Raw genomic sequence first — 21,291 nt, forward strand, 5'->3', positions numbered from 1 at the left:
GTTCACAACCCCTTGACCTAGAGGATCTGATACCCTCTTCTGCCTTCCTCAGGCACCCCCACTCATGTGACCTACACACACACACACACACACACACACACACACATTCACATGACATGAATACAAATCAAAGTAAATCTTTTAAAAAGAAGTAAAGTTACTTGGACTTTCTTACAATAACTTTTTCCCTGAGGGGAACAGGCTTTAAGTTAGTCATTCTCAAGCTGTGGGTTGTGACCCCTTTGGAGTTCACATTGCAGATATCCTGAATATCAGATATTTACATCACAATTCATGACAGCAGCAAAATTATAGTTATGAAGTAGCAACAAAATGATTTTATGTTTGGGGGTCACCACAGGAACTTTATTAAAATGTCACAGTATTAGGAAGCTTTAAATCATTGTGTTTTTCACTGAGCTATAACCTTTGTACACTTCCTGGGATATAGTGTGGTGATTGGACCCATGCATTCAGTATGAGTATGCATGAATCTACTCATGGTGGTTGGTGAGCATTTCCACTTCTGCACTCAAAGGTGGTGCTGGAGAATCACCCACCACGCAGAGCAACAGAATGTGATCCTTTGTTCTGACTGTACACAAATGCCAACTCAAAATGGGAACATCAGATTGGAAACTAGACATGACTACCAGAAAATGGAGGGAAAACACTTGAAGACATTGATTGTGTAGGCAGTGACTCTTTCTTAGGTAGGATCCCAAAGGCTTGGTAAGATCGACAAATGGGACTAGATCAAACCAAAGAGCTTCTGCAGAGTAGAGGAAGACTGAAAGACATCTACAGGTGAAGCAAATATGTGTAGCTATTCATCTGATGGAATGATATCCAGACTATCTAAAAGAACTCAAAATTTTGATGACCAACAATGTCAAGAGGCAACAAGGATCAAGGACACATATTCTTAAACAATAATGGCTTTATATAGATAATGTTATATTATAATTATGATAATTAAAAATCAAAAGAAGTTCTTCATTCTGGTGGGGAGGCATGTAGATTGTTTTGTGAATTGTCAAACTTTATAAAAGTTAGAACAGAGTGGATTTCTTCAAGTGAGAATAAACACATACCCTAAGATGGCTAGTGATTTCTGGGCCAGTCAATCCAGCAGACCTTAACCTACAGTCTCCTAGGCTGTGAACATTGACTCACCTGCTCAACAGAAAAGAAATTACCGAGGACAAGGGAAGCAGGTCCAGGCTGGACCTTCTCCCAGCTTGCTCTCTCAGTAAGTTCCTATGCTGGTGTCCTATGAGAACAGGTTTTGTCTTGGTAGACCCAAGAGTTGTGGGTTTCAGTGCAAGGTTTTTATTATAAAATAAACTTCTTTTCTTCCACTCTCATTTTTTTCTCCCCCACCTTTTTTTTTTCTTTTTGGTGTTAGGGATCAAACCCAGGGCTTTGTAGGGACTAAACCAATGCCTGCCAAGCCCTCCAATCTCTAATATGTTTTTCATGCAGTTTGATAAAGTGCATAAAAGAATGTGTGTTGTTTGCTCAGTTGTAATCACAAGGGATAATCAATAGTTTTATTTTCTTAAGCCAGACAATTAGCAGCATAAATATGCTTAAGCTTCAATATAAGATTTGGAATTTAAATTCTAAAATGTGAGTATACATGTACAGAAGTGCATGATATAAAATATTTTCAACAATAAAAGCAGTTATTCTTTTTTAAACATTGATGAGAATTATTCAGTTAGTCATGATGCACTCAGAAATTTTTAATATAAACACATATGAAGTAGAACATAAAATTCTACCTTTTTTATATTCATTTAAAAGACAAGGTCCTAGTTTGATAATCCCCAACACCAGAACACAAATAAGAAAAAATTATAAAAGAGAAAAATGTAAAATATGAACAAGACAAACAAGAGGCAGTGATAATTTTAAACACCCACAATCAAATTGTCTTACTATTAGTCTATTCTGTTTTCCACCATCTATGCTATCAATAACATCTCAAGTTGTTTTGAAAAAGTAAAACATTCAAATTAAATACTTTTTCTTTTATATGTAGGAAGTTTTCACCTGGATTTTTTTTAAAAAATGTTTTTGCTGTTTTTAGTTAAACATGGCTGTGGTTTGAGAAAATCCTGTAGATTGTGTTTCTTCTTCAGGCTTTTCCTTAAAATTTTCATTTGTTAAGCCAGTTCCTCTAATAAACCTTATGCACTCTACAGTATTGTATTTTTTGAAGCCCAAAGAAGTGCATGGCTGGTTGGGTGTTGTGTTGACGACCTTAGTTGACTGCATCCACTGTCATCTAGCTCTGGAATGAGATGCAAAGAAATCTAGACAATGTCTAAGCCTGAGAGCACACTCCTCCCTGAATGTTTTCCTGTTCATCTTTTTGTCATCTATTTGAATATTTTAGGGTGTGCATACAGAATCTAATGCATCTGCTAGATGACAAGAATCAGTGGTGAGCATGTGCCTTGGTCCTGCTGAATTGCCATTCAGAAGGACTGGACCAGCTTTTGTTTAAAGAAGTAGTAATTTTTGTAACTGCCTGGAGAAAGCGCTGGGGCTAAACCTGCGATGGCCATGGAGTTGGATGAAGGGAGAGGAGCATGCCCACACTAGTATGAACCCTCTCAGAGCATCTCTTTTTGAGATACTTGCAGTTTGAACCGGACCTATAACGGAGAAAAGGATTTCACACAAATAGACTATGAATCAGGTGATATAACAACCCCTTTCCTGTCTCTCCTTTCTTTGATGGTTTGACTTCCTTGGGGAAAAAAATAATCTACGATTGTTTAATTTGTTTCCTGTTTCATTGTGTATACTTTGCAGCTGCTTCTCTCTCTTCTTAAAATTTTTTTTTAAATGACCATATTTTGAAAGGACATCCTTTCTAAAGGCTGAGTTGACTGAACTATTTTGTCACTTGACAGTGACACTACTTTTTCTAGTGTCGTGCTGCTGTGTGTTGCTTCGGCAACTGTCGAAGTAAGCAAGCCCCCGGTGTGTGAAGAGTATTTAGGAAACATGTCCTGAAATAAGGGCTCTAAGCATGTAAGATCCTGTTCGCTGGGCCATTGGTCAGCTGGGCCTCCGCTGCCAAATGACATCCCTCCAATGTGGGAAAGCCTTTGGCTCTGAGAGCATGGAGCCTTACCGGCACAGCCTAAATGACGGTTTTGAACTACTGTAGAAGGCTGGCTGAAAGTGTTCACAGACTTCATTAATGGGGGATTATCATCCATATATGGAAACATGGGTGTTCTTTAGAAACGTGTGCAGCCATCTAAACAATTCCATATTTGCAAGAGGTTTTTCACCTTTCTGTACTGACAAGTTATCCAGGCAAAATCTATCTTTTTGTTTTCTACTTGTAGAGCTGTTTTTTTTTCTTTTATAACCAAGTGCTAACTTTTATTTTTGGAAGATAAAATTTATTAATGAGGCAAGCTGAAATGTTTACGGCACAGAGTCGGGGAGAACTGGTGTTTATGGGGTACTTCTCTTCCCTCATCAACTGCTTTTTAATCGTGCGTGCTCTGAACCTGACAGAAACCTTGTGTAAAATGAGAAATTACCGTCACCTGTTGTAACCTTCCTAAGGAAATCTCCTTATCATTTAAGGTAGTTACAGCTAGGGAGACAGGAGACCACAAGACAGCCTTACCCAAAGATGATTGTTTTGTTCCGCTGAGCACTTTGATCTGTGTTTTTATTGCTCTGTCCATTGCAACATTCTTGAGGCAGGAACAGTCCTACAGGGGACTGGATGGGCCCTTGAGAGGAGAGGGTGCCCGGAGAACACTGTGCAGCCATAGTGTGATGGCTCATTAGTGCTAACAAATGGGCCTCACCCCTGGGTCCTGAGGACAGGCGCATCGCATGGCTCTTGATAAAGGAGATGCTTTACCTTCTAAGGCTATTCTAACTCGAATTGCCGTATTGCCAAATTCAAAGACATATTTTGCCTGAGATGGAGATAACTCACGTAGATACAGCATTTTATGTCTTCATAAGCTTGGATCACTCCTGAGTTGTCTCTTCACACATATGCAGAGTAAAGAGGTACCCTTGACAATTCAGCTACCATCATATTCAAATGTGATTATTTTAGACCAAAAAGGAAGTAAACTCAGATTTTTTTGTAAGTGGTTTTTGTTTTTGCTTTTTGAGTTTAGGTGTTAGTGAGATATTGCTGCATAGATATTAGCCCAACAGTGAGTGCTTAAAACAGCAAATCCAGCTTAATCTTTTTTGGATCCAGGATTCAGAGTATCTGCCCTGGGTTGTCTGATTCAGTGTCTACAACCAGGTCTGCAGTTAGTACAGACAGTGGTGGACTACAAGCTTCAGCTGGGCTATTGGTGGCTGAGGCTGGCCCTTGCTGGGAGTACTGCTTCCTTACTATGTGAGCCTCCCTTAGGCAATCACCACAAGGCTGTTGGCTGCCTTCAGAGTGAACAAGAGATGAACAAAAGCAGATGCCAAAGTCACAGCCAATATTCTTTTGCATCTCAACAAGGAATCCCACGGGTTTTTTGTTTTGTTTTGTTTTTGTTTTTTTTATAATACTGTATTCATTGGGAGGGTAATCAGGCCAGCCTTTACTCAGGTGGCATGAGTAAGTTGCCCCATAACAGCCCTAGTGGGGCTTTCCAGGACCGGCTTTAAAACCTCATCTCTTCACTCAACAGCTTTATCCCAGTTTTCCTCTTGAGCTCTTTGAACTGCACTGTAAACAGTGGTAATTGGCAGATCGTTTGATGTCAACTGGACCCAAACTATCAAGCCTGTAGGACATTTTTTTAAATTAGTGATAGATGTGGGAGGGCCCAGCCCATTGTGAGTGGTGCCTCCCTTGGGTAGTGGTCCTCCGTTTTATTAGAAAGCAGGTTGAACAAGCCATGGGGAGCAAACTAGTAAGCAGCACCCCTCCATAGCTTCTGTATCAGCTCCTGCCTCCAGGTTCCTGCCGTATTTGAGTTCCTGTCCTGACTTCATTTTGTTGATGAAGAGCAATGTGAAAGTGTAAACCAAACCCTTTCCTACCAAGAAGCAGTAGAAACTCTGACTGAGATGGTGACTTCTATATGTCTACACACATGTTCACATGCCCAGTGACGTATACCACACACAACATCACACACAACTTTTTTTTAAAGTAACTTTCTTTCTCTTCTCTTTCACTGACTCTTCCCTGACTCTTTAAGATGCCCACACTGATTTGGGGCTTCGTTGTGAACCGCTTCCATTCCAGTATATCAGCTTTAGGCTTCGGGTTGTGATTATTTAAGTTAGCTTTATTATCAATTGAAGAGTACAAATTGTGTAGTGCAAGTGAGCTGTGTTCTGTGTAGCTCTGGAGCTTGTCCTGGAACTCACTCTGTAGAGCAGACCAGGCTGGCCTAGAACTCAACAGAGATCTGCCTGCCTCTGCCTCCCAAGTGCTGGGATTAAAGGTGTGTGCCTCTACATCTGGCAAGTGTGCTGTTTTAAAGTATGTATTATAGGCTTAGCAATCAAGCATTTGCCTCTCATGCTTCAGACTTTATCCTCAGCCTGGAAAAAAATGTGTATGGTACAGAGTATGCAGAAAAAAAAATTGTATGTGTGCTAATTACGATATGTATTACCTCACACATTTAGTTTTTGTGCACTCTGAGCATTGCTCAAGGTATAGGGCACTTTACTGGTACAGACTTCTTTTAATTCACTCCTTCTAGCAGAATTTTGTGTGGTGAATCAAAATTTCCACGCTTCCCTGCCATTAGCTCCCCAGAAACAACACCCGACTTCCAACTTTTATTATTTCATTTTTATTTTAGGTTCTGCATGTACATTTCACCCTCACCTCAGTGGGTGCCTGAAACTGGGGATGGTACCAAATCCCCCTCCGTAAGCACTGGGATGCTGTGTAGTCAGTTTTGTGGCTGAGAATGTCAGTATGTGACTGTGGGGTTGGCAGTCTATGCTCTGTGGAACCGAAGGGTGGAGGCTGACTCGTATCTTAAATGGGATCATGCTGGATGCTGTAAGGGCTTACCGTGTTACTGAGAATGGAGCAAGATTGAAAACTTTTAAGTTAATTCTGGAATTTTCCATTTTATATTTTCACTTCTGATTTTACTTTTGAATCTTTGCTTTGATTTTTTTTAGTGAAGGATTTATCAATTTTGCTTATCTTTATAGAAAACTAACCTGAGATTTGATAGTCTATTGTTTTTCCGTCTGTCTCATTGCTCTCCTGATCTTTAGTATTTTCTATCTTTTACTAACATTGAGCTTAATTTCTTGGTCTTGTTCAGTTTCTTGAGGTATGTATCATTAGTCTCAGTCTTCTTGTTTCGCAGGTGTTCACTTTTTCTTAGAATTATTTTTGCTGCCTCCTGTATGCTCCAGTATGACTTTTGTTCCCTTCATCTCAACCTATTTTTACATCTCCCCTTTGTCTTCTTCCTTGGTCCCTTGATTGTTCAGAGGTATTGTTTTGTTGTTCTTCTTTTAAATTTCAATATATTCATTAATTTTCCCCAAATTCCTGTTAGCGATTTTGAGTGTCATAATTCTGTGATCAGTAATGATACGTGATCAAAGTTCAGTCTTGCTTGAGTTGTCAAACTGAAGGAAATGAGCCTAAGAAAAGGCACAAGAACTAGATATAGATGTATAGATCTAGTTCTTTGTACACTCAGGTATCCCATAAAAACACTAAACTGGAAGCCATAACACATATGCAAAGGACCTATAATGTAAAAATTAATAATATTAATAATAATAATAATAATAATAATAATAATAATGTCCTTGCATGATGTTATGAGACAAGGAAGTTTCAAGGTACCATTGAGTTCATTTTTCTGTTGGCCATCTACTGCTGGACATAGAGTAGTCTGTTTTCCCAGTGAGATACTCTCAGAGAAAACTGAACTGTCATTTGCAAGTAGTTATCAGGTAGAGATAGGGATAAGAATCAGATGTCCACCTCCTGCAGACGTCAACTCTAGGACCCTATCTGGTGTAGATCCAACCAGGCCTTGGGCGTCCTGCCTTAGTCTCTGTGAGCTCAGATGTGTGTCGAGCAGGTTGATTTAGAAGGCTTTCTTCCCTGGGTATTCTCCATCCCCTCTGTCTCTTGCACTCTTTCTGCTCCCTCTTCTGCAGGGTTTTCTGAGTCCTGAGGGTCTGGGGAGGGGATTTAATGCAGACATTCAGTTTACAGCTGAGTGTTCTGAAGTTTCTCATTCTCTGTGTATTATCTGGGTGTGGGTCTCTGTATTTGTTCCCATCTGCTGAAGGAGACCTCTCTGATGATGGCTGAGCAAGGCACTGATCATATTTGTCTTTCTGGGTCTGCTTTACCTCACACAAGATAATTTTTTAATAGTTCCATCCATTTGTCTATGAATTTAATTTTTTTTAATGGCTGAGTAATATCCCATTGTCTAAAGGTACCACATTTTTTTAAACCATTCCTCTGCTGAGGGACATCTGGGTTGTTTCTAAGTTTTGGTTATTAAGAATAGTGCAGTAATGAACATGGTTGAGCAAGTGTCTCTGGTAGGATGAAGTGACCTTTGGATATATGCCCATGAGTGGTATACCTGGATCTTGAGGTAGATTGATTCCCATTTTCTGAGGAGCCACCATGCTGATTTACATAGTGACTGTACAAGTTTGCATTCCCACCAGTAATGGGTAGTGTTTGCCTTACTGTACATCCTTGCCAGTGTAAACTGGCATTTGCTTTATTGATCTTAGACATTGTGATGGATATAAGATTAATTTTCAAAGTAGTTTTGATTTGCATCTCCAATGGCTAAGGCTATTAAACATTTCTTTAAATGTTTCTCAGCTATTTAAATTTCCTCTATTGCAAATTCTCTGCCTAGATCTCTACCCCATTTTTAAATTGAGTTGTTTTCTTGATACCTAGTTCTTGAGCTCTTTATATCAATTTTGAATAATAGCCCTCTATCAGATATGCTGTTGTTAAAATTCTTTTTCCATTCTGTAGGCTGTCACTTTGTTCAAATGACAGTGTCCTTTGCCTTACAGAAACTCTTCAGTTTCATGAGGTCCCATTTATCAATTGTTGATCTCAGGACCTGTGCTAACAGTGTTAGGAAGTCTTTTACGGTGCCAATGAGCTCAAGCCTATTCCCTACTCTTTCTTCTATCAGGTTCAGTGTATCTGGTTTTATATTTGGAATTCCATTTCATTTGGAACTGAGTTTGGTGCGGAGTGATTAGTATGGATCTATTTACAATCTTCTACATGCCAACATCAAGTTTGACTGGTACAATTTGTTGAAGGTAGTATCATTTTTCCAGATTTCTTTATCAATAATCAAGTGTCCATGGGTGTATGGATTTATGTGTCCGTCGTCAGGTAGGCTCTGCTGATCAGCATGTCTGTTTTTATGCCACAACCATGCTGTTTCTGTTACTATAGCTCTGTGGTACAATTTAAGGTTGAGGATGGTGGGACCTCTAGCAGTTTTTTATTATTCAAAATTGTTTTTAGTTATCTTTGTTTTTTGTGTTTCCTTATGAAGCTGAAAATTGTCCTTCAAGACCTGTAAAGAATTTTGTTGAAATTTTGATGGTGATTACATTGACTCTGTAGATTGCTTTTGGTAGGATGGATATTTTTACTATAATAATCCTACCAATTTATTAGCATGGGGAATCTTTCCACCTTCTGATATAATGGCTTCTTCAATTTTCTCAGTATCTTAAAGTTTTTATCATACAAGTCTTTCACTTGCTTAGTTAAAGTTATCCCAAGATGTTTTATACTTTTTGAGGCTATTGTGAAGGGTGTTGTTTCCCAGATTTTTTTTATGTATTCCATTTTCCATTTGTTTATAAGAAGGCTACTTATATTTGGAAGTTTATTTTGTATTCCGCTACTTTTCTGAAAGTGTTTATTAGCTGTGGGAATTTCCCAGTGGAATTTTTAGAGTCAATTTTGTATATTATCATATCATTCACAAATAAAGATACCTAAAATTCTTCTCTTCCAATTTGTATCCCCTTGATCTCCTTCAGTTTTCTTGTTACTCTAGCTTAAACTTCAAGCACTGTATTGAGGTATGGAGAGTATGAGCAACCTTGTCTTGTTTCTGATTTTAGTGGAATTGCTTTGAGTTTCTGTCTGGTTAAGTCCATGTTGGCTATGAGCTTGCTGTAGACTGCCTTTTTAGGTTGAGGTATATCCCTGGCATCCTCCATCTTTCCAGGACTTTTATAATGAAGGGTTTTGGATTTTGTCGAAGGCCTTTTCTGCATCTGATGAAATGATTATGGGGGTATTGTCTTTCAGTTTGTTTATATGGTGGAGTATATTTATTGATTACATATGTTGAACCATCCCTGCAACTCTGGGATGAAACCTACTTGGTCACAGTAGATGATATTTTTGATATGTTCTTGGGCTCAGTTTCCAAGTATTTTATTGACTATTTTTTCCATCTATGTTCATAAGGGAAATTGGTCTGTAATTCTCTTTCTTTGTTGATTTTTTCTGTGGTTTCATTTATAAACAGCACCTCTCTGTTCAGTCTTTGTCTATATGACCTGTGTATTGGAGAGAGTGAAGTGTTGAAGTCTCCCACTATCAGTGTGTAAGGATCAGTGCATGATTTAAGCTGTAGTAATATTTCCTTAGTGAATTTGGGTTCCCTTCTGTTTCTTGCATATATGTTAAGAACTGCAGTGTTCTCTTGGTGGATTTTTTCCCTCTGATGAATATGTAGTGTCCTTCCCTGTGTCTTATGATTAGTTTTGGTTTGATCTAATTTGTCAGGTGTTAAAATGGCTATATCAGCTTGCTTCTTAGGTGCATTTGCTTGTAGTTTCAATTTACGTTCTTTTACCCTAAGATGATGTCTATCCATGATGTCAAGATGTGTTTATTATATGCACCAGATGGATATTGCTTTTGTGACTATTATGTTAGTGCATGTCTTTTTATTGGGGGACATACCATGGATGTTGACAGCTATCAATAAGTAGTGTTTTTTTGATCCTGTTATTTTGTTGTTGTTGTTGGTGGTGGTAATTTTGTGTGTGTGTGTTCTCCTCTTCTGATTTGATGGCCTGGATTATTTATTGCCTGTGTTTCCTTGGGTGCAGCTAAACTCTTTAGTCTGGAATTTTCCTTCTAGTGCCCTGCATAGGGCTGAGTTTGAAGGTAGATATTGCTTAAAATTGGTTTTATCATGGATTATATTATTTTTCTAACTATGGTGATTGGATGATTTGCTGGGTCTCCTATGGAGTCTACAGCACATCTGTCTAGGTCCTTCTAGCTTTAGAATCGTCATTGAGATATCAGGTAGTATTCTCATAGGTGTGTCTTTATATGTTACTTGGTCTTTTCCCCTTGCATCTTTAATATTTTCTTTTTTACATTTAGTGTTTTGATTATTATGTTCCAGGAAATTTCTTTTCTGGTTCAGTCTATTTTTTTTTTCTGTGTGCTTCTTATACTTTGATAGACATCTCCTTTAGGTTAGGGGAAATTTTCTATGATTTTGTTGAAAATATTTTCTGTGCCTTTAACATGGGTTTCTTCTCCTTCCTCTATTCTTATTATTCATAGGTTTGATCTTTTCATAGTGCTCTCCTGATTGTTTAATGCTAGGATGTTTGTAGAGTTAGTATTTTCTTTGACTTAGGTATCCATTTCTTCTATAGTGTCTTCAGTACCTGAGATTCTCGCTTCTTCTCTTTTATTATGTTGGTGAAACTTTCCTCTGAGGTTTCTGTTCAATTTCCTAAACTTTTCATTTCCAGATTTCCCTCTTCAGGCCCCAGTTCTGGGTTTTCCTTACTGATCCTCTTTATGCTTTCAGGTCAGGTCTTGAACTGTTCTATTCATTTTCTTCCACTGTTGGCTTGTATTTTTATAGATTTCTTTAAGAGAATTATTAATCTCCTCTTTAAGGACCTTTGTCATATTCATAAAGGCTATTTTAAGGTCTTTGTCCTGTTCTTCAGCTGTGTTGCAATTCTCAGGGCCTACGGTTGTAGGTTTGCTGGGCTCCAATGAAGACATATTGTTCTGGCTGTTATTGATTGTGTTTTTACCCTGGCGTCTAGGCTTCTAATTGTAGTTCTAGGTGGTGTTGTTTGATCTTGTCTTTGTTGGGTGGTTGTTTTATTCCTTGATTTCTGTCACCCTCTTTATTTCTTAGGACCGTGTGGTGGCTTTGTGCTGCTTGGTAGGGAACTCTTCTAGGATTCTGCTATGCGTGGTCACTGGGAGATCTGGGTAAAATGTATTTCTAGGTATTGGTAGCTGACTCTTAGGAATGGGGATGGACTAGGAGCTGGTGCTGAGGGAGCCCTTAGGAGGGAGGAAGCAGGTTGTTCCACCAATACATGCTTGGTCCCCTGGGAATGGGGTAGAGAGTGAGGAGAGGCCACAACAAGTGGTTTAACACAGAGCTGGGCATAAGATTTGAGATTGAATTTAAAGGAGCTGATTCAGAGTGAAGAGCTTCCCTGATTCCCTGACTGGAGTGGACTGTGGTTTCCCAGGGAATGCCTGCTGGAACTGGGGGCTGGCATAAAGACATGGGTTGGGAGGAAGATCTGTGTGATCCACTTGAGAAAGGGGCTGAGAGAGAGGGCAGGTCTCAGCAGGTGAACTGCCACAGAGTTGAAGGCGAGACTGGGGGATTGGATTTGTAGGAGAAACAAGAGCGTGGAGATTAGTTAGCCTCCCTGCTCTGCTCCCTTATCAATTGTTCCTCTGTCTATAGCCGCTGCCCCCTATCTTTTGTCTAGAGAGTGTAATGCACTGATGATTAAGGTCACTGTTGACAGGTAAGATGACTGTTGTGATTTCATTATTGTTTTCCAGGTGTTTTAGGGAAGCTCCTGTTCTGTCATCCACTCTTGCTACTGTCTTTTTATGATTTGATCATTTTTCTTTGATTTTTCATGTTTTTCTTTTCCCTTTGGCAAATAGACTGTAGGCTTTTGCTTTATGGATACAGTTAAATTCATGGAGAACATAGCAGGACAGTCAATTTTAAGCCCAATAGCAATGTGGCTTCATTTGTCTGTAAAAACATCATCCTCTCAACGCTTTCTGTCTTTACATATTTTGATATTGTGTACTTATGAACAAGTCATTATTACTAATTTTAATGGAGTTATTCTGTTAAATTCATTCTTAGAATTTAAGAACAGAGACTAGGTATTTTAATTATTTTGTTTCACACCATACTCAATACAATGGTGAACACAGAACACTATTTATTGCTTTGAGATTGACTTGCCTGTTTAGAGAGAGAAGCCATGTGATGTTTGAAACCATTGCCCGTGCAGCTGTTGTGTTGGCCTGTGGTTATTAATACCATTCTCCTCTCTTTTCTCTTCCCTATCGCAGCATGTGCATTCCGATACAATGGGCTCTCCTTTGTCTACCTTATCTACCTCTTGCTCATTCCTCTGTTCTCAGAACCAACCAAAGCAACGATGCAAGGTAAGAGACTCTGTGACACCATAGCACAGTTCCATGGCTTGGTTATGCTTCTGGACTCCCTGGGTTTGTCTTTCTTCAGGGAGGAGGCTATTATCTGGGCAGCAGGGGTAGGGGTGGGCCCAGCGTTGTAATCACTATCAGGTAGAATAGAACAAAGTTGCATGGGTCTTTGTTACTTCCACAGCTATTCTCCCTATGTGAGTTCCTTACTGAGTCAGGAACTTTACTAAGAAAGTCTGGAATTCTGTGGTTTGTGAAAACTATCTCAGAGTGCGGTCAATAAAAACAAGGCATGTGGTATGGCAAAACTGGCGTGTGCATTTGGATATTTTGTTGTTGGGGAGAATCTGGGCATTGAAAACAGCAGCGCAACATCTGGCCCTTTGAAGGCTTCCAGTGGGAGAACTGGGTGGAAGCCTGGTTTTCTGCTGTTTCTTGCTTCTACATCAGTTGTGATTTTTTTTTTAACATATCCATCAAATGCACAGTGAAAGCAGAGCTGTGTTGCAGAAAGCACCCAGAGCAGGTTCCTGTGAAGCTTTAGATCCTTGCTCATTGCTCTGCGAGGCAGAGAAAAGAACAGTGATGGCTTTGCGGGAGTCTAATTAGCTAGCACATTCTAGTTTGTGCTCGCACTTACTGAAGGCCTTCCACAAATACAAAAACAAAGCTCCCTCAAGCTGGATTAAATATACTATTTTCACAATGTGTAGCATTTCAAGCCATAAGGACCATGCCAAATGTTGCAGGTGAGAGAAACGGCTGTGTATTTCCATGACAGGAAAAGGCAATTGGGTTTGTCCTGACCTTCAGTGACGTGGGAAAGGCCATTTGTGGTGACCCCCTTTTTACTGATGGGCTGGCTCTTCAGGAGAAATGGCAAAGACCATGGTGTGCAAAGAACAGCAAACAGCTTCATCTTTCTCCTTCTCCCTGGTCAGGAATTTAATAATGCTTTGCACAGTCATTCTAGAAGTTAGAGCTAAGGACGCTACACCGATTTTCCTCCCAGTCACAATAGCTCTGAATTATTCACATGCATAATAGACCAAATTAAGAGAAGCTGACTTTATGCAAATCCTTATCAAGCAGCAAATTCAGTGTTGATGGAGCTCCATCCACTGTAACCTTGCTCTAAAGAGTTCAACAAAGGATTTTTGGCCCTGAGAAAAGATTACCATGTTCAGGCAACTCCCGTTCTGGAACTTGAAGCATGTGCTGCAAAGAAAGGTTTTGTGAGCCTTCAGAACACAGTGCATTCAAAGTGAGCACTTTTATATGTTCAGTTGAGTTCTTTGCTGCTCCTATTCTATACAACATAGGCTCCCGCTCTATCTGGAGATCAGGTAACTAGAATACCTTCCATACTATTGTGACAGCCCTTGAATTTTCCTCCCCTCCCGTCAGTCAATACTCAGGAATCTGTAACAATTTTAGAGGTATCCACTGGGCAAAGCCCAGTACACTGAGCCCTGTGACTGTCAGGAAGGAGATATATATGACATAGAATCCAAAACTACAAATCCTCCGCAGGTGCAGACACATCCTGTGAATGAAAAGTTACAAGGTCAGTGCACAGAGAGGAACGCAGGTGTCTGCCGCTTCTGGTCTTAACAGAACAGGTTCTTTAGGAAATCCCTAAACCAGCATCTGGAAGCAGCATCCGGGTGTTTTGTCTTCCCCTTTCCTGCATCTCAGCACCAGGAAACGTGACTGATGTTAACATAACCTAATCTTTTTGTTTGTTTATGTAACCTGCATGATCTTTTTTTTTTTTTATGATCTGTAAGACTCAAAAATCCATGCACGTCTAGGAGCCTTGTGTAAAGGCAAAGTGGAGAGACATTCCTAGGTCATATGAGGTTATGCTAGGAGTCCATGTATAGAAGCTAGGTACCTGTCACAGGAGCAACAGGGCCTTTCAGGACAGATGTAGGCTCAAACGCACTGAGCTGTGAATGTTTGAGTTCATAACCACATCTCAGGAATTATCCAACATTGGCCAAGCAAGCTCTGCAGTGTACCTCCCAGAAACACTATGTCCAAATCCATGTGTAAAGTTGAATTGGCCCCAGGAGCTGATGCAAGCATTGTCCCTTGCCAGATTCTTTTTGACAGGCACACTGAGCTAGAAATGAAATGCAGTCGGAGAATTCTTGAGTTGAAATAAAGAGTTTTTGGGAGTGGTGAAGCACATGGCAGCAGTAGTAGGGGCACCTTCTGCAGCACACGGTCCTCTATGTGGCAGCTCCCTTCCCACTGGGGACGCTAATGCAGTGGTTCTCAACCTGCGGGTTGTGACCTCTTTTCACAGAGGTCACATATCAGATATCCTGTATATCAGATACTTACATCATGACTCATAACAGTGGCAAAATTACAGTTATTAAGTTTCATGGTTGGGGCGGTCACCGCAACGGAGGAGCTGTATTAGAGGATCGCAGCCTTAGGAAGGTTGAGCAGCGCTGCTCTAAAGTGTTGTTAGATAGTCTCAGGACAGACTGGACTGTCCTTTCCTGCACTCCCTGGGCATGCTTCCTGCCTAAAGCAACAATGAGTTGAAAGAGATCAGAGGTCACCTTCCAGTAATATTGTGAAGGGTTTGTGGAAGGCTAAGCACTTCATTAAATGGCTGAGATTGTTAAATGTATAATTATCTCCATAGGACCGAATATTTTGGGGTTCTTTCCTAAAGCAGAAATGACTCTAGGTATTTTTTAAAAAGAAAATTTAATAAGGAAGTTCATTAAAGGTGAAAAGAAAACCAGGAACCCAGGGAGAATGTTCTGGCGACACAGAACGAACCATCAACCAAGCGTCCATTTTTAACTTGGTTCCTCCAGGATGGGAGTTCTCAACAGTTCTCACAGAATATGTTCCCCTAGAGGCCTCCTATTTTGTCAGATTCTCTTCTGAAATGCCTTGCATAGTAGATACTTTGTTGTAAATGAGTTATTCTTTAAGATGGCAGAGCCTCTTTCCTTGCTGTCTAAAGACCTTCGGGGGACAGTTCACAGTAGTCTCTTTCTAGTGTTGCTGATGTCTGTCTGCCACTATAACCAAGCCCAAGGATAGTCGTTTTACAAAGAAGAAAGGCTTGCAGACGGGATTAGTAATTTAGAGATTTTAGTCAGTGGCCAGAGGACTCATTGCACTTGGTCCTGAAGAGAGGCAGCATACTGTTTCAGGGACCGCGGCAGAGGAAACTTCACGGCTGGAATCCAACAAAAAGAGAGCAAGAGATAAGCCTGGGATCTCACAGTCCCCTCTGAGGGCATGTGTCCAATCGTTTGATGGCCTGTCACATATATCTACCTCTCAGAAGGGTCCCTCCTTCCTCCCAGTAGTGCCTACCAGGACTATACCTCAACACACAGGCCCATTGCGGGCATTAAGACCCATTGAGAAGTCTGACGGAAGCCACCTTACATAGACCCCTCCCCCTGACCAGGATAGCCTGGCTCCAATGGTCATCCAGTATGTGTTTCCGAGTCCTGAAGGATGGGTAGTCTTCGGGGTGGGGGGGGCATGGCAGCTCCAGCCATCCCTGTCCACCTTCCTCTCTGTGCAGTTCTGTTTTCCCAGCTCCCTGCCAGATGTGGCTTCAGGTACACTACCAAGTCATGCTCTCACTGTGCAAGTTAAACTGGATCTCAGGCTCTGGGCATATTGCTGTAGATGTTCACTTAGCGGACATAGGTGAGGCTGGAGGGCTGGGCATTCGGCAGAGGAGTCCACGTGGAAGCTGCAGACGAGACATGACGATGATTCCAGCGCTAAAGTCCAAGAGTGCAGACACTAGTGTATGGCACAGCCTTCGATGAACTCAGCTGGGTACCAATTCATGCGCCCGAGTTTTCCCCTTAACGTATAGATATCCACATTGGTTAGGGATATTAGGCTCAATGAGGACCAATGAGTAGATAGAAGTCTGAGCAAAGTGTAAATCCATTCCACAGATATAGCTATAGAATCATGTATTTTTAATTTTTAAAAAAAATTTCTTTATTTCTTCTATAAGCGTTTTGTCTGCATGTATGCCTGTGCACTATGTGCATGTTCGATGCCCATGGAGATCAGACATCATCAGAACCCTTGGAACTGGAGTTATGGATGATTTTGAGCTGCTGTGTGGATTATGGAAATTGAAGCCAGGTCCCCTGCCAGAGCAAGTGCTCTTAACCACTGAACTAGCTCACCGGTCCTGGATGTGGCTTTACATTGCCAAATTTGTATATCACAACTTAAATACCCCCTCCAGAGTTCAAGCTGAAATACAGTTGCCTTGGGAATAGAGCAGAAGGTGGAAATATTTTAAAAGGACTGGTAATGAGGGCCCCACACTCACACGTGAATAAAGGGCATTATGGTGGGTCTTCTAGAAGGATGGATCTGTCTCATACATGTCCTCTACAGTGTAACTATACACCATATAGGCATGACCACATGTGTGTGTCATGCTCCTGGACGTCATGGCTTCCAGAACTGTAAGAAAACAATCTCTGTTTTTATAAATTGCATAGTTTCAGTTATTTTCTTACTGTGGTACAAATGGATATTGTGCTGTGCTGTATAGTTCTCTCTGCCTGTAATGCATTTCTCTGGATTTTGAATTATGGCCATTTTTCATGCATAGATTCATTTCAGTTGGCACGTGCTTAGAAACCTCTCTCCTCACTTCCCTAACAAAGCTGTCTTGTGCTGTTCCCACTTTCATTTACCGTGCTGTGAACCAGACTTAATTTTAATTCACACTAATGCCTATGAAGTTATTGGTTCCACCAATTCTTGGTAATACTTGGACTTGGAAACCCTAGATGTGCATTTGTATCTTTTTCTCTGGATGATTCCTCAATATCCCTCTATGGGCTGAGACTTCCCCGTGCCTGGGTGAAGCGCTAAGCATTTTGCAGAGTTGCCGGCAGTAGCACTTCCCTGGAGACTTGAGCACTCCAACATTCCTTAGACCAGTCAGTGTAGAAATTAAAATTATGAATATTATTTTAAACTAGGTCACTTTCCATGTGTAGCATTGCCTGTAGAAACCAGAACGGCACCAGGGTTTGAGAAGTTCATCTTTGTCAAGATCTTCATCCTCTTGCCCATACCTGCCTGGTCTGCTCCTGCCGTGGCTGAGTCATCTCCCTGTATGTGATTGTAGGTAGCATCTGGGTAAAGCCTACATTGTACATCAGTTTCTTTGGGTTCTTTGGTCCAATGCTAACTACTTTTAATTTTTCTTTTGGGCAAAGTGACTGTCATTTAGTTCCAGGAGGACAATTCATGTTTATCCCCTACCTCTATAATCCTTACCTCTCCCCAAAGACACACAGAACATCTTTAAACTACCAAAGTGATTGCTACAGTTTAATTGTATTCACCAAAGTTCATGCACTGAAAATTTAATCTCCAAATTCACATGTTGTTGATGTATGGAGGTGATTAGGATTGGATGAGGTCGTGAGGTGGGGTCAGATCTCACCATTCCTAGCTGCTCCAGAGGAGAAGGATGGTTCTGATCTGGTGTGCATGTCCTTCTCTCTTGCCATGTGATGCCCCAAAAAGGTAGTCACCAGATCCAGTGCAGCTATGAGAAACATGGTCTTGACTTTCCAGCCACTAGGGGCAGAGCCAAATAGGTCTCTTTATACATTTCCTGGGCTTGGATACTTGGTCCTAGGCACTTAGACACCGAGACAGCGAGTGCACAGCTATTTCCCTCTGGGGCCACAAGCCACTTCTCTTGATACTGTGTTCTCACTCTGGATTTTGCAAACAGCAGCTCCTTACCATCTAGTGTGTCCTGCATGTTCACGGGGTCTTCTCATTGAAACTCCTTTCCCTATAGCAAACTCTTCTAGCTTCTCCGACTTTATTTTTGTATCATCCACTAAGTGAAAAACCACAGGTTGCAAATAAACACCTTTTGCCATTAAGTTCACTGGAGACTGAGAAAGCATTAGGCATGAAGGTCTCATCCTAGGTTTATGTAGTGTTTTGCCTCCTTTGCATAAACATCAAGACAGCATGGATACACTGATATGTTTACTATTGTGCCTGGACTATAGGCAACAAACAATGCTTATAGAATGAATGAATTTACCTGTGTACTGCTCAAGATTTAGGAACACAATTACTCTCACCATAGACTTTGTAACAGAAAAGCTGTACAATAGTTTATTGCATGCACAGATCCTCTGGAAACAGAAGCTTGGGCTATGGCAGGTCATAGGACTGCTGTTTTCAATTTAATTAGAATCAGACAGTCATGAGTAATTGAAGACATCGAGTCTGCTAAAATGTTTTATGTGTCCAATTACAATGATGGGCATTTTATTTAAGCATGTAATACTGGAGGAAAGGAAATGAGGCTTTTCTTGCTGTTCATAAACAGAGTGCTTTGGGTTAAGGATTGAGACAGGCCTCCATTAAATTCTTTTATAGTGTGTAATTAATTAATAGTTAGTAACACATGGCCCAGTGTTTCAGATTTAGGAGGCTCTAAGTCCTTCATGCAGGCACACAATAGGTTTCTTATGCTGTATATTCCAAGGACAATGTACTAGTCAATGCGGCTGGCATTTTTTTCAGATGGGAGATATATGCTAAAGCATATCTGGGTCGAAAGAAGGCAGCTCAGGTACTCAATAAATTCAGTATTTTGAAGTTCAGCAATATCTGTAACAGTGTCAGAGTAACGCTGGATCCAAACATCTGGCATGGAGAAATCCTTCTCGCTTGTTAATCTTCACTGAAAGACTATATTAGGTCTCTGTAAATAACAGCAAAGGGTTAAATGATTTATGAGGGTCTTTAATGTTTCGCTCCTAGATATCTAATAGTGTTTGGGCTAACTGGCCTGTTAATAGAGAACCATTAGCACTGTGTAGTAAGCACACCCTTTATTTGCATACATCAGTTAATTTAATTCTCACACTGAACCCTTAAATGATATATTATTTTATTAAAAATATTCTTCCATGGTACTGGAGAGAAGGTTCAGCCATTTAGGGCACTCATTCTCACAAAGGACCAGGGTTCAATTCCCAGTGCCCTCATAGTGGGTCACAACCACCTATAACTTGAGTTCCAGGAGATCTGAGACCCTTTTCTGCCTGTTAAAGCACCAGGCACATAAACAGTTCACATACATGTAGGTAGGCAACAGTCATGCCCATGAAATAAAATAAATAAGTTAAAAACCCCTATAATTCTTACAGATCTATATTGCAGGTGAAGGCTGGTTCTAGGTGGGTTGGCAGCAGGCCCAGTACACTGTGTGCACCGTTTGGCTATTGGCCTCTATGGTGTCTGACTCATGCCTTGGGCAGGGCTAAGTCCTCCGGGGTCTTGAAAGAAGGAGGCCTGGTCAGTTAGTGGAGCCTTTTGGCTGATAGCTTGTTTGGCTCTGAGCACACAGGTCTGGAAAGACACTATGAGTCTATTTAAGGGGGCCGTCACAGATATTGATGTGGGCTGGTGACATATGTGTACATTACATAAGACAACACATCACATTAAGTAAGGCCGGCTTTGCCTTTCAGCAGATGTTAATCAAGAGACTGTCCTCCACCAGGCGCTGTGTTGAATTTTGTGGAGATTGAAGAGGTGAAGAAAGAGCGGTATTTCACTGGAACGGCCTTTTCACACCCTGGGCTTTATGTAGCTGGCTGAACGCTAGCTTTTAGGGTAACTGCTTTTTGGGGAACTGCCTACTTAACCCCAGCTATGCCGTTACTTTTCTAAGGTGATTTCGGGGTACCCCTTGGCACTTGGAAAGAGACTGGGGAATGAAAACTGTCATGGCAAACCGCTGTCCCTGTGAGATAAATCTGGCTCTGGTAGCATTTGGAGTGGATGGGGATAAAACTGGTTATTAAATGAGCCGTGTGTATTTCAAAAGGAAAGGACAGAATGCTTAGTCCAACGCGGTGTCTGGAGGTTACTGCTCCTTGTGAGGGAGGCAGTTCGATGTTGACCTGAGGGAGAGTCACAGTGCTGATACACACGACAAGTGTATGATCGTCACGATGCTTGTGCAGATGGATAAATGTGATTTCACAAGTTGCTAGGTGGGATGTCCAGGTGACTAGGTAGCGTGCTGAAGCACCCGTTGATTCTAGAACTACAAAAGGCAAGCGCTGTCCTCAAGGTCCAACTCATATTTTCCTGGGGACAGGTGTTCTTCTGGAGGATCTTAGTGACTTGGGCAGCTGTCATCACCATTTGCTGTATGTCAGACACTCTTGACTAGTAAGTGATGGTTCTAGTGCTGCCGGCAATGTGCGCGCCCACAGTCCAGGGAAGGAGACTCACATCCACCTGCAGTGTGCTATTTGCAGTATGTTGGAAATTGACATCTGCTTGTTTAGCTCTCCAGTCAGTCATTCTGTTCACATGTGTTCTCACTGTCTAAAGTGATGGATGGCTTTTATTCATCCTTTTTGGAGGAGATTCGTTTATCTTTTGGGGTCCATTGAAAAGAGATGCTTTCAGATGAAGGAAGCGTTGTGTCCTAGAGAGCATTAGCTGGTTTCTGCTGCAAGACCATCTTAAAAGCATCATGTGATGAATTCACGTATCAGGTGCGGATGTCACACACAGTGCTGGCCGTTACTGAAGGTATTTCTAAGAACAAGGTAGTCTTCTTGAGCAAGATCCTACTCACTGCGACAGCATGGGGATTTGTGTTAGGCTTGGGACCAGGGGCTAAACTGGCCACGCCCATCTCTTGCAGCCTCTCTCTCACTATAACCATAGCTGTGATAAAGGAAATGAGAACTACCGAGAGCCTGTCT

The 21,291-nt window shown here is 41.1% G+C and overlaps 1 protein-coding gene across 3 annotated transcripts in view; it reads left to right on the forward strand.

Moving 5' to 3' along the window:
- LOC121440635 (piezo-type mechanosensitive ion channel component 2-like) overlaps positions 1–21,291 on the forward strand; it is a 346,630-nt gene that overhangs the window by 52,668 nt on the left and 272,671 nt on the right. For all 3 annotated transcript variants that reach the window (XM_041641417.1, XM_041641418.1, XM_041641419.1), the window contains exon 2: positions 12,398–12,493. In XM_041641417.1, coding sequence (XP_041497351.1) covers positions 12,398–12,493 — 96 coding nt within the window. The remainder of the gene's footprint in view (positions 1–12,397; positions 12,494–21,291) is intronic.

The sequence above is a fragment of the Microtus oregoni genome, unplaced genomic scaffold (genome assembly GCF_018167655.1).
Source record: "Microtus oregoni isolate MIOR12 unplaced genomic scaffold, Mior012 000069F_ref0000032, whole genome shotgun sequence".
Taxonomy (NCBI): domain Eukaryota; kingdom Metazoa; phylum Chordata; class Mammalia; order Rodentia; family Cricetidae; genus Microtus; species Microtus oregoni.